Below are 12,974 nucleotides of genomic sequence, written 5' to 3'. Positions count from 1 at the left end.
TATCTACAGTGTAACCTTTTATGGGCACAGTCATGGTCTGATTCCTTGAGAGTTCCCAAACATACCATGCATAGATTATTCATTTTTTAAGCATTGGAATATGTAATATAAAAGCTAGACTGAGCATAAATTAATGTCTCTTTAGAATTCAGAAGGCACTTCTGGTTCTCACAATATTTTTCAGGGTCAGCCTCATACACATTAGTTATCATTGTTCTATAGATATTCAGAAATTTTAATTAAGAATTTTGTTTGGCAGGGGCACCAATAAATCAGCTAATTTAAAATGTTTAAATCCAATGACAATGACATTCACACAAGTAATTTATCTTTACTAGGAGAAAACAAAAGTTTTTTTTTTTTCTCTTTTTAATGAAATCGATAGATCTCTGTTTGTCCTGTGGCTAAATATACAATATTGGCTAATTGTTGCCAGTTAGTAATATTTTGCTTTAGTATTGTTTTCCACTACAGTTATCAAAGATAATTATGTTAATTTTATACTATAATAATCAATGCAATAATATAACATAATATAATAAATATAATTTTTAGAACATTTAGAACATTGACAAATTTTTCCCCAAGTTTAATCTTTTTATTTTTTACATACTGACAGGAATGCCAGACAAAGGAGAAGATCTGGATTCTGCTCCAGGTTCTGCCACTTACTAGTTCTACCATCTTGAGCCTCAGGATCTTTATCTATAATATTAAAGAATATTGAGATCCATTCCAACTTTAACATTTTATGATCTGTTATATGCAAAATGGAAGATGAATGAAACTGAATTACAATTTTGTTCATTGGTTAGTACTATCAGGTCTAATCAGATTTGGTACCTAAGATTCAGCAGACATATATCGATAGACTTAGTGAGAGAACATTTAGACATTCACATTTTTGTCAGTGATATAACATTATGGAATGGAATGAACTTTCATTTTTGAGCCTAGAGACTAAGTGATTTCCTCTCTATTGGCTTCAGATTCTTCCATTAAAAAAATAAATGGGTTCAACTAGCTGACCTCTAAAGTCTCTTTCAGTTTTAATACTGTTGACAAAGTACAATTAAAGTTTTTCATTGACAAAGATAGGAAGGATTAATATAGGCTTCTCAGACTAGACTATACTAATCTTTTTCTCTGGTGGATCTAAATAAAAGGTATTACTGGGAAATAGTCCTTGGAACACATTCACATGTGTAAACATGGCCTATGTTGAAAAGATTTCCTTTCAGATTTTTTATAAGACAGGGGATTTTCAATAGACTATTCCTTTATCAACTTTGACTGACCAAAGCTATCGATATTAACCACCTCTGTTGTCATAGTAACAGGCTTTCTGGCTAAATTAGCCAAGCATGGATTTGAATTGAGATGCAAACTTGGGAGGGAGGGGAGAAAACTTAAGGAAACATTGGCTTTGCTATAAGACAGGTACCGAATATAAAGAAGGAAGAATAGAAAGATCTCAATTTTAATTTCAGGGAAAAAAAAAAAAAGTAAAACTTTGATCTCAGGAAAAAAAGGAAAAAGTTCTCTTTGAAAACCCTGCCTAGGAAGTTAATTGAATATTCAGTGTTTTTTAATATTCTCAACACACCTGAAAATATTCAGTTTTGTCTGCTTCAAGGCTAGCCAGCCAGCCAAATTACATTCTGTACAATAAACTGATCTTTAAAAAAAATTCTTTATGTAGCAATCACTCAGATTTCTAAAGCAATAACAACAATAACAACAAATCCCATTTTAATATGACTCTTTAAGATTTTACAAAGTGTTTGAGTTCCTTATAATTACTTTGAGGGTTAGGAAGTGCAATAAAGAATCACTCTCTATGGGGTATCAAATAATCAATATATAGAAATGACTTCCAAAGGAATAGTTTTTCAAGATATGTGTACTGCAAATAATATAGACCACTAGGCAAGTTTTCTTATTCTATGCAAATCATTATCCATAACTGAGTAAGTTTCTTTATCAATGTCATTTTATAACCTGATCAAAGTTTCAAAGTATGGATAGAGATGGTGAATTAAATGATTTCATCTCACACCTGTTCAATTCTATCAAACTGATTTTATTTACATTAAACAAAAAACAACACAAAAAACCTCCACTTTGCTGACAAGTTATTTAGCTAGATTGACTGGTCAATTCAATTTAGATATTCAAGAAAGAATGCTTTTAGGCAATAGTGATGTTTTAATAAAGACTTGTTTATCATATTAAATGAGTAATTCCCTGTGTGAAGATTTTAAAAATTGTTTCACATTTTTTCCTGCAAAATAGGAGCATCATCAAGAAAATAGCAGCCTCATAATTAGATTAACTAAGGTGGGAGGCCTAATGGAAACAAAATGTACTCCCAGAAGATCAATTTTATAGAAATGACCGCTATAGCTTAATCATGATTTCAAAGGTTATTTGTGTAATTCTACACCAGAGATTCTTAGCTTTTTATATATTATGGTCTCCTTTAGTAGTCCACTGAAGTCTATTACCCTTTTGTCAGAATAAGCATTTTAAATGCATAAAATAAAATATATAGAATTCTGAGAGAGTAAATTACATCAAAATATAATGATTAATATATGAATATACATCCATTTATATGCACATAATCAGGGATATTCTGGAGCTATCTTGTACTGATTTGAAAGAGTTGATTGTGAAATTTTCAGTGTGAATATTTTACACTTCATATATTGGCAAATTTTAAAAATAAAAAATTTTAATGATTGTTTATTGACTAGAGTAATGGAGAAAATACTAATGATTCAGATTAAACTTTATAGCATATTACACATATAATCTTTACCTAGAGAGTCTGTTGTTAAACATCTATGGCTAAACCTCTGCATATAACCGTTGATGTACCCTGTTTTTCTTCTAATATAACATGCTATCCAGCTAAATAATATGGGTTTTCATATAATATAATACTTACCAAACAAGATAAGATGTAAATATCAGGAATATCAGAAGGAGAAAACCACCAGCAGAAACACCATAAACCCAGACCTTAACTCGGCCATCTGTTAAAATGTAAAGATAAAAGAAACAGCCTAATATGAAAAGTACTAGGTCATTTGTGGAAAACAAAACAAAAAAGAAAACAAAATGAAACAAGAACCACAGAATATTTGAAAAGCTCAGATGCTAATTCTGTATTTGAAATTAATATTAGAGTTTTTGCCTAGCTCATACCATATCCTCAGTATTTCATGGTATTCACAAACACTCTGGAGGAAAATAGAATTTGGAATTCATAAGATTTTCTTTTTCTTTCTTTTGTACATTAGGTAAGTTAATTGTAGTGGACTTAAAGGCAAAAGTTAATGGGCAGGCATTAGGAAGTTGTGATTGTAATAGTGGAGGGCAATACCCTCTTTTAATGAAATGGTAGAACTATTGGATTATTGTATCTTTAAAATAGTCAATATTTTTATTTATCATCTTTTATCTCACTGGAAATCATTGTTGACAAAAATAATTTTAAAAATTAAGAAAATGTTAGTAATGAGAATTCTTAATTAGCATTCTTAATATACAAACATAATTAACAGACTTCTGTGAAAAACAAAAACAAAAACAAAAAACAAAACATTCTATTATAGTGTTGTTAGATTCAGAGCCTTGGGTTCAAATTCTGCATCTGATAGATATTGACTCTATGGCCATGGATAAGATGTTTAACTGTTGTGTTTCAGGCTAAAGACAAATACTGATGCACATTGGTAGAGGAAATTCCTCAATGAAGCTAATTTCTCATCAACAACTTCCAAATGATAAAAATCACAAAGCTTGTCAAAAAAGAAATAAAAGAAACAAAGTAACAAACAAAATATCTCAATCTGGGTTCTATATGTGTTGACATAGTGGAAAGACCACTGTTAGGAGGTCTGGGCCTGTGTTTTAACTCTCTTACTTAACAGAGCTTACTTTGAGCCCACTCACTCCAGTTCAAAATTATGAACTCAAATCATGTTCTCTCTCTAGCTCTTAGTTTTCTTATCTATAAAATAAGGTCCCTTCCAGCTTTAGCCTTTTCTGACCTATTTTATGAGAGGCCTTTGAAAGTGAAACACAATTTTATTTACACATCACTATCAATATGGTAATTATTCATCATGGACAACCAGTTCGTATTCTGACAAGTCTGTCCTTGAGCAAATTGATTCACATAAATATAGCCTGCATTTACAGGCTACTAAAACATCCAATTGATCATACGTTTTACTTTGCTTTTGGTTGTTTGGCACTGCAAGAACCTCATTATTAACACAAATACAATGTCTCTGCATTGGTTTCTATCTGTGTGAAGAAAAGTAGGTGGAAAAAGAAAATATCCAATCAATAGGTTATTTAATCACTATGACACCAACCAACCTGTATAATTGATCATTTCTCTGAATTCACTTCTTACTAAGACATATGGAAACAAGTAGTATGCTTTCCCCAATTTTTTGAACAATTATGTAGAAACAATGCCATATGTATTTCATTTTGTGTATGTTTAAGCAGATTTGTTGATTGAAGGAAAATATCACAATGCAAATTCAATTCAAATTTAACTCTAGATTTTACCTGCCTTGACATAAGTGAAGTACAGAAGAAAGAACACACTTGATTTGGAGTCAGGAAACTTGGATTCTTATTATAGCTTTTACAATCACAAAGTATGTAAATATGACCGAGTTCCTTAAATCTCTCTTAGACTCAATTACCTCATTTGGTAATTTTGTGAAGTAGAGATAAAAAACCAGAGTGTCCCAAAAGCTTAGTAAAGCTTAAATTGTACTAAGATTTTTGGGATACCTTATATATGCAGTGTTACTCAGAGATCATCACAGGGGAAAACTTTGAAATTTGTAAAGAGCTATATATATACATGTGATTTGTTCTTACTGTTTTTAAGAGAACGTAAAGAGTTGTAGTTGATCCAGCAACTTAACTTTTTTCTGGCAATTAAACAGTTTATCATATGTCCATGTAATTAATGCATAACAAATGTGATATACTATTTTATTGAATCAGACAATATCAAAGAATTGCAAAGCAAGTGCATTATGCATGTTAAAGTGCATACACACACACAAACACACACACATACACACACACACTCAGTTCTATTATATTGCATGAGTGTAATTAGGATTACAAGATTCACATCATCATCCTCATTTTAAAACAAGGGAAATGAAAAACAATTAAATTTATAGTAAGCAGCACTTGCTTTGAATAAAAGCATAATCAATTCTGATTGTGCTATGCTTGTCTATTTCAGTAGTTCCTTTCCAGGACATTTTTAAGCCTCAAGCAGTTTTTGGCTCTTTAAAGTAACTCTAGTTTTCCAAGGTCATGAAATTTTTAACAAACCTTTGATTCTGAGCCCTTTGAAACACTAATGATGAAATCACCCTATTTTAAGTTTTGAATGAAGTAGGAATATCATCCTTGGATAGCCATCTTTCCTTATTTATTACTTCACAATTAAGCAGAATTCTTCACATATCTTCAGTGATGTTCTCAGGAATCTGGGTTCATAAATGCCTGACTATGTTATCTGAAGATAATTACTAGAGCTATAAGTTGTGTCTATACCAGATTCCTGGAATGATTTGGAACCTTTGAATGATTTGGCCTTGTTTCCCAAGACATAACTCAACCCATTGGCCTTGGTTATTCTGCACTAAAAAATATAGGAAGACAGCCGAAGTATTATTTCATTGATTTGAATAAGGAAGAATAAGTAACTAAAATCAGAATAGTCCATTGTTCTAGAAGCAAAGAATTGAAAGAAGTAAATAATAGATCTTTTGGGATTAGATAGTTCCTTTGCTATTAATCCCAACCATTAGTGGTTAAATGGTACTATTGATGAATATTGACTCTCATTTCCACTTTTACTCCACTTCAGTTCCTTGCAATGAAATAACCTAAAGATAGTGATGGGAACTTGAGTTTCTGCAATTCATAATCCCTCATTTAAGTCTCTATTTATTGAGAGATCATTGTACAGCAGGTCTAAAAGAGATCACAGAAGCCTTATAACATCTAACCAGACAATCAACATGAAATCAATAATTTATTAGGTGCCCACTAGGTGTCAAGCCCTGTGTTAGGTACTAGGGAGAGAAAGAAAAGGTAAAAAAGATTTTATCTCTCTCTTGGGGTTTGTAATCTAGGTGGGGCATACAAGTGCATAAAATATGGGTTCAAATAATTTGAAGAAGGGGGAGACAGTAAAAGCTGAAGTGATAAGGAAAAATCTGGTGTAGAAGGTGATACTTGCACTATGAAGGAAACTAGGAGAGAAGGAGAAAAGTAGGAGTAGGGAATCGATAGTCAGGATAAAGGCAAAGAAACAGGAGACAGATTATGAGGAAAGAGGTTGAAGGCCAGCCTGCCTGGAGAACACATACATAATGTGTAAGGTGGGGAATAATATGAAATACTATTGGGGAAAAGCAATTTAGGGCCAGTTTGTGAGGGGCTCCAAAAGCTAAACAAAGAATTTTGATCCTGGAGACGATGGGAAATCACTGGAGTTGACTAAATAGTTTAGTGTGATGGTTATGTGAGTGGAGAAATGAATGCAAGATGTAGCAAATGAGTGATCAGATGGGATGGATGAAAATGTGAAGTTGAGGTCTACATTGAGGTTATGAACCTGAGGACTTGGAAGATTGCTAACACCTTCAACAGAAATAGGGACATTCATATTGGTTAGTTGGTTGATTGTTGTCCTTCATTCTTAAAGAGGACCAAAGGGACATCACTATGTTAGAGTCGACTTGCAGTGTGTTTGAATGTGGCTAATCAGACCAATATGAGCTCGGTGTGCTCTGCCACAGGTCAGACACAAATAGTCCATATGAACATTTGGGATAGCTTCTCTAAGTAGAAATAGGGACATTCATAAGAAGAATGAGTTTGAGGAGAAAGGTAATGAATTCCGCTTTTATGATTAATCAAAAATCATTTATTAACCGCGTAGTATGTACCAGACAATTGTTATTCTTTGAATATGCAAATAGAAAGAATAAAACAATTTATGATTTCAAAGAACTAAGGGAGTCTATTGGACATTTAGTCCAATAGTATATTCAGAAATAAACAAATGGAAATAAGCAAAGGGAGGTTAAATAAATTGCCTGAGGTCTCTCAGAATGTAGGAGTTTGAGTTATGCTGAACCTATAGTCTCTAACTTGAAAGTCACTTTTCTTTCTACTATGGAGTCATAAGGGAATAAAAACTCCTTAGTGAAAAAGAATTAGAAAATAAGGTCTTCCCCTCAGTATTTTCTCTCTGATTAGTTTGAAAGTGACTTTTTATGTAGTAGCAAGCTGCATCAAAGAGAAAAGCACAAAAGAGAAAAGAATAGATTGGAAAAGCAAATAAACAAAAGGGGAGGACAATCTAATGGAAGGGAAGCAAAAAATAATAATATTAAAAGTGGTATTTAAGGTAGGAGTATGTTTTATTCTTTTAAACAGTATCAAGACATCCCATATAGGGGTAAGAATACAGCAATCCTCAAATAAATGGAATTGGTGAGCAATGGACATTATTTCCTCTCCTTCAGTTTCTCCCCTTTGTTTTTCCTTACCTTTACCCTTCAGAGAACCATAATTACTATAGAACTGGTACTATTTTCCATATGAAGCTGAGAACATCTGTAGTATTTCATTAGAAACAATAGCTTATATTCCCTTTTTGGCAAAACTTATTCATTAAAATAATAAGCTACTCAATAATGGATGCTGTGAGTTCTTTGCCCCATAGATAAGACATAATCTTCAACAACAAACTTTTATTAATGTCCCAGGATTGCCATGATTCCTCTTAGGAGATACTATTTCTCATTTCTTCATTTATGGATCTGCATTGTGGCCTAGGTCTTATGTGGTATTTGCCATATTTCTAGTTCAGGTTCTGCTTCTTCCATTTTCCATCATAAAACAAAAAGTTTAGAAGGCATATTGGAAGTTACATAATCTACCCTTGGAACCCTATCCATCCTTTATAGATGGACATTGAGCTTACACTTGAACACATCTAATGAGGGGAAGCTTCCAGTTCACAAGAAAGCCTTTTTCATTGCTGGAAAGTTCTAACCATCATTATGTTTTTCCTCATTATTAAATTGCTAAAATATATCTCCCTCTATGTTTTTTTACATTGTTCTACTCTTGTTCTTTACCTTAATATAGCCTAGCCTAGCATTCTGTACCTTGAATTGAAATGGAATTATGGGGAGATCTTGGTCACCTTTTCCCTTTATCTGTCTATGTCATAAATCACACATGTCAGAGATAGCTGTCACAAGATCTACTTGAACAAAGGCATATATCTATATCAATATCTTCGTTTATATGTATTTATATATGACGACACACACATATATATACACACACACACACACACACACATTCAATAAATCAGACTTACCTGGATCAAGAGGTTGAAGGGACCATCCTTTGAAAATATCATGTATTTTTGAATTTACAGGCTTGTTCTTTGCTGCAATGTTTTTAACATCTGCTTTTTTATCCTCTGAGCCTGGTATTTTAATGCAGTAATCCAAGAAACCATCTGATCTCATTATTTCAGTATAGCCCTTCTCACAGCCACAGACTCCACCCTACATATAAAAATAATTAAGATTACATAGCCAATTGTACAGTAAAAACCAAAATAAATTAAATATAGAAATCACTTAAGATCTGAACTGCTTGCTCTGGCAACTAAAGAGTTTAAGCACCTGTTTTGCCAATAAGGCTAAAATTGAATAAATAAGTTTCATTTTTTCAAATACCAAAGTCAACCTCTAGAATAAACATGGTCAGGTTTTCAAAGGTGGCCATAATTATTCTACATGCTGAAGATAAAATATAATTCATTGTAAATATAAGGCATTACATTATTTCTTTTCCTAACATACTAAAAGTCTTTGTAAACATTCATTCAGCTCCTGGATCCACAGGAGCCTTTGGGGATTAATCCTTGCTGCTCTAATAATGCTATTTATTCACTCCAGCATCCCAGCAGCACTTACACAGATAAGAAAAACAGAAGACAATAGTACCCTATCTCCTTTGCAAGATCTCCATGGCCTTTTTTTTCCCTTTATGTACTGAGTTCCTCTTTAAGTTATAAACTCCATTGAGTGCCAGAGTATCCAGCACTACACTGAACAGTTAGTATCTAAATAGTGTGCTGACTAACACGCATTGTGTTGGTGAAGCAGTCCCATGGCATGAGAAAAAAAAAAAAAAAGAAATGGCATTGCCTTTTCCATTTCCAAAGTATTATAAAGTGTGGCAGTCTACCTCCCTTTGTTTTCTGGGAGTTTTACAACCAAACCCAGGATATTTTTAATGTCAAATCAAAAATCTCCCTTGCTGTGAATTAAACTCAATATCTTGCTCTGTTTTCAGTAGAAATGGTCCAAATCCCCATAGCAAATTCCTCACTAGTTCTGTGTTCACTATTCATTCTATGTGCAAGGAGCATAGACTACCTTCAAGAATGGTACCCAAATCAGGTAAGGGTTCCCACTCTTAGAAACATAATTCAGAACAGTAGTTTGTCAATTCCATAAGTGTCTTATGTTGTCTATGTCCTGGGATAGAAAGATGGGAAAATTTCATTTCCTTTGTCAAGGCATTTATTCTCTAGTAGAATAAAAACAATATATACAGAGGTAAGAAAACACAAAATAATTTCAGTGAGGAAAATACTACAATTGAATTGGAAGAAGGATTGAGGAAAAAAAAAACTTCTTATAAGAGGTTGCACCTGTGTTAAATTTTGAAGGAAGTTTTGGATTCTAAGAGGTAGAGATGAGGAGGAAAAGCATTTCAGGCATGGCAAATACAAATTGTGCAAAGGTGTGAAAATGAAAGAAAGAGAATGAAAACTGATATCAGTCTAATTTAGTTGGAACACAGAGTATTTAAGGAACAGTATGCCAAATTTCTCTAGAAAATTAAATTAAAGTCATATTGTGGAAGATTTTGAATGACAAACAGAAGAGTATATTATATCTCAGTGGAAATAGGGAGTTCTTGAGGTTTGCATAAGGGAGTAACATGAGCAAATCTATGCTGTAGGCATATCTATATAGCAATTATATGGAAGACAGATTAAAGTAGAGAGACTAGGAATTAAGAGACCAATTATGAGCATTTTACCTAAAGGCTGTTGTATGAGTGGAGCAAAGAGAATGGATGGAGGAGATTTGGAAATAAAATCAATACCTGTGATATCAGATCAGTGGAAGAAGTAGCAGAAGATAATGTTATATACATTTAGGAAGAAGTAATGGTCAATTCTAACAAATGCTGCAGATTTCTTGGACGTTGAAAACTAAGAAAATAAAATTGGTAATTATGTAATCATTGTTAATTTTGAAGGGAGCAGTTTTACTTGAATGATAGGGAATGAAAGCAAGGGAGTGAAAAATGAGTGGGATGTGAGAAAGTGGAGACAATGAGGTTAGAGAGCTTTTAGTAAAATAAGTCTGGAATGGTAGATGGAAGCCAGAACTTAGAAAGCCTTTATTATAGACTAAGAAATTTGTATTTGAGCCTAAAGTCAATGAAGGATTTTGAGTAGAGAAGTAATATAGCCCTTAATCTCAGAAAGATTATTTTGCAATAGAGTTGAGTTTGGATTGAAGAAGGCAAACTGGAAACAGTACTTTGAATATTCTGAATGAGATCTACCATAGAATGACTATTCAAAAAATTCTAAGTCAACATATATATTTAGGCAATCAATTATTATTTTGAGGATTGCATGCAAACCAAACAGGGATGCATCACATGTACCTGACTCTTGGAAAGGAAAAAAAAAGCCATTTTAAAAACTCAAGGAAAATATGCTGGTGCTATGTAACAGCAATTTTATTTCAGGTAATTAGTATAGAATATAGACCAAGTCTTGTGATGATAGTTCACAGTTTTAATTTAGAATATCATAGGACATTCAATAAAGATACTTAATTAGGAAAAGTAGTAGTGGCTCAGCTAATTAAAGTCATCCTTCCAAGATATATCTCTTGTCAGTCTCAAAGAAAAGCAGAATTATGGCGCATGAGTATAGAAGATATGTGAGTCACATATACCCGCAGCTAGACAAAAAAGATTTTAATTGATCAGGCTCATATTCTCTTATGTTTTATTAAAACCCAGGAAAATACCAGGTTTGGAAGAGGACAGTCATTTAAAAGTAAGTGTGTGTGTGTGTGTGTGTGTGTGTGTGTGTGTGTGTGTGTATACACACATATATGACTTTGAAAATACTAATATTGCCTTGCTAAAGCTTTGTTGTATAGAGGTGCAGTCCTGGTCACTGGAATGTATCCCAACTCTAATCCCAGATGGAAAAGAACAACTATAAAATACTATTGATCTCTTGCATTTTTTTTAGCAAATCATTTTAAGAAACATATTTCTTTTATAAGGTACAATACAATTCAAAATCTTTTTTTCATTACATAGACCAGTTGCTAGAACATACCAGAACTGCAATTGAGTGAAGTTTATTACACATTTTTCTGTAAGCCCTGAGGAGAAAAAAAATTCTGCTTCAAAGATTTACATTTCCTACTGAAAGCAAGAAGGAATGAAAAGTTTCCTCATGCTATTGAATGTAATCAATTCCAATTAATGACTTGAAGAAGTTATGAACCTATACATTTGTACTATCTTTCAATTTAAATAGAACAGATGTAGTTGCTGATCTAAATTTATGGTAATGAGACAATTAAGGTCTCAATTATTAATTAGACCTAATAGAAATTATAAGCCTAGAAGGCAAGCTGTAGGGTGGGCACATTGATAGAAATATGCTGGTCTTTAATCCAAAAGAAAAAAAAAAAACATTCTTTTACAACTGGATTTGCTCTTATATACTCCGCTAGGTGGTATCATGCTCACACAGCATTCATGTTAACACTCTATCAGCCTGGAGAAGATCATCTGACAACTTTGATTGGGAGGAATTAGACTGCTCTTTTTTTTTTTTTTTTTTTTAAAGGCTGCAACTTCTGACTCACCTGTGTACAATAGGAAAAAGGTTTTCTGCAGGCTGGGTTACATTGTCTTATTGAAGCAGGTCGTGACTGAGCAGAGCAGCCCCCTAGAAAGAAAACCTTAAAATCATTTGGGGAATTCTTTAACACAAGGCATTCAAATAGCTTCCCTTTCTCCTCCGTGTTTTAAGAAGAATATCCAAGCCACTTGAGGGAGGATATATTTATCAAATGTGCATACAAAAGCCAAGAGCAGAAGAACATGACTTATTAACTCGGAGGTGGTTGCTTAGGAATTTTTTTTAACATTATGTTTACAGTGTGGTTAAAATGCTATATAGCTGAAAACCAATTTATGGTTCAATTCTCCCTCACAGACATGATTTAAGGTACAATCTATACCACACTATTAACAAGACTTGAGAAAATCTCAGTATCTGGAATACCTGTCCATTTCTTATTCAGTCTACATACATTTTCATATATTCCTTAAAATATGCCACATTAAGTAGGCATTAGGTTGACATAATAAGTAAAGTTATAGAAATTAATACCAGAATTTAATGATATTTCATGAGATCATCAAATCAAATATTTCAGTGAAAATTCTCAAGTGCATGAATCCTTGGATACTTAAAATTATTTGGCTTTGACTCCTTGGAGTCTGAACAAAGTCAATGACTGTGAATCCTTTGACTCTAATTAATTAAATACGGTATATATTAATTAAATGTATAATTTGTTATTTAAATACAGTACAGTTATAAGATAATAGAATTTCAGATTTGGAAATCGGGAAAGAAAAGGGGGAAGGAGAATGGAATAACTACTTATGAGGCATCTACTATGTGCATGCATTGTTTTAAGTGTTTTGAAATCTACTCTCATTTTTTCTCTTTTTATGGTAACACTGGTAGTTATGTT

At 32.7% G+C, this 12,974-nt stretch overlaps 1 protein-coding gene across 1 annotated transcript in view; it reads right to left on the bottom strand.

The window, feature by feature from the left end:
* The window catches only part of THSD7B (thrombospondin type 1 domain containing 7B), a 1,297,161-nt gene that overhangs the window by 6,371 nt on the left and 1,277,816 nt on the right, over positions 1-12,974 (bottom strand). The window contains exons 25-27 of the mRNA XM_074301932.1: positions 12,075-12,157; positions 8,462-8,654; positions 2,954-3,041 (exon numbers count right to left, since the gene is read on the bottom strand). Coding sequence (XP_074158033.1) covers positions 2,954-3,041; positions 8,462-8,654; positions 12,075-12,157 — 364 coding nt within the window. The remainder of the gene's footprint in view (positions 1-2,953; positions 3,042-8,461; positions 8,655-12,074; positions 12,158-12,974) is intronic.

This window comes from Sminthopsis crassicaudata, chromosome 3, assembly GCF_048593235.1.
Source record: "Sminthopsis crassicaudata isolate SCR6 chromosome 3, ASM4859323v1, whole genome shotgun sequence".
Lineage (NCBI taxonomy): Eukaryota > Metazoa > Chordata > Mammalia > Dasyuromorphia > Dasyuridae > Sminthopsis > Sminthopsis crassicaudata.
Note: the sequence above shows the minus strand (reverse complement) of the source record. Positions and strands in the feature narration are given on the sequence as shown.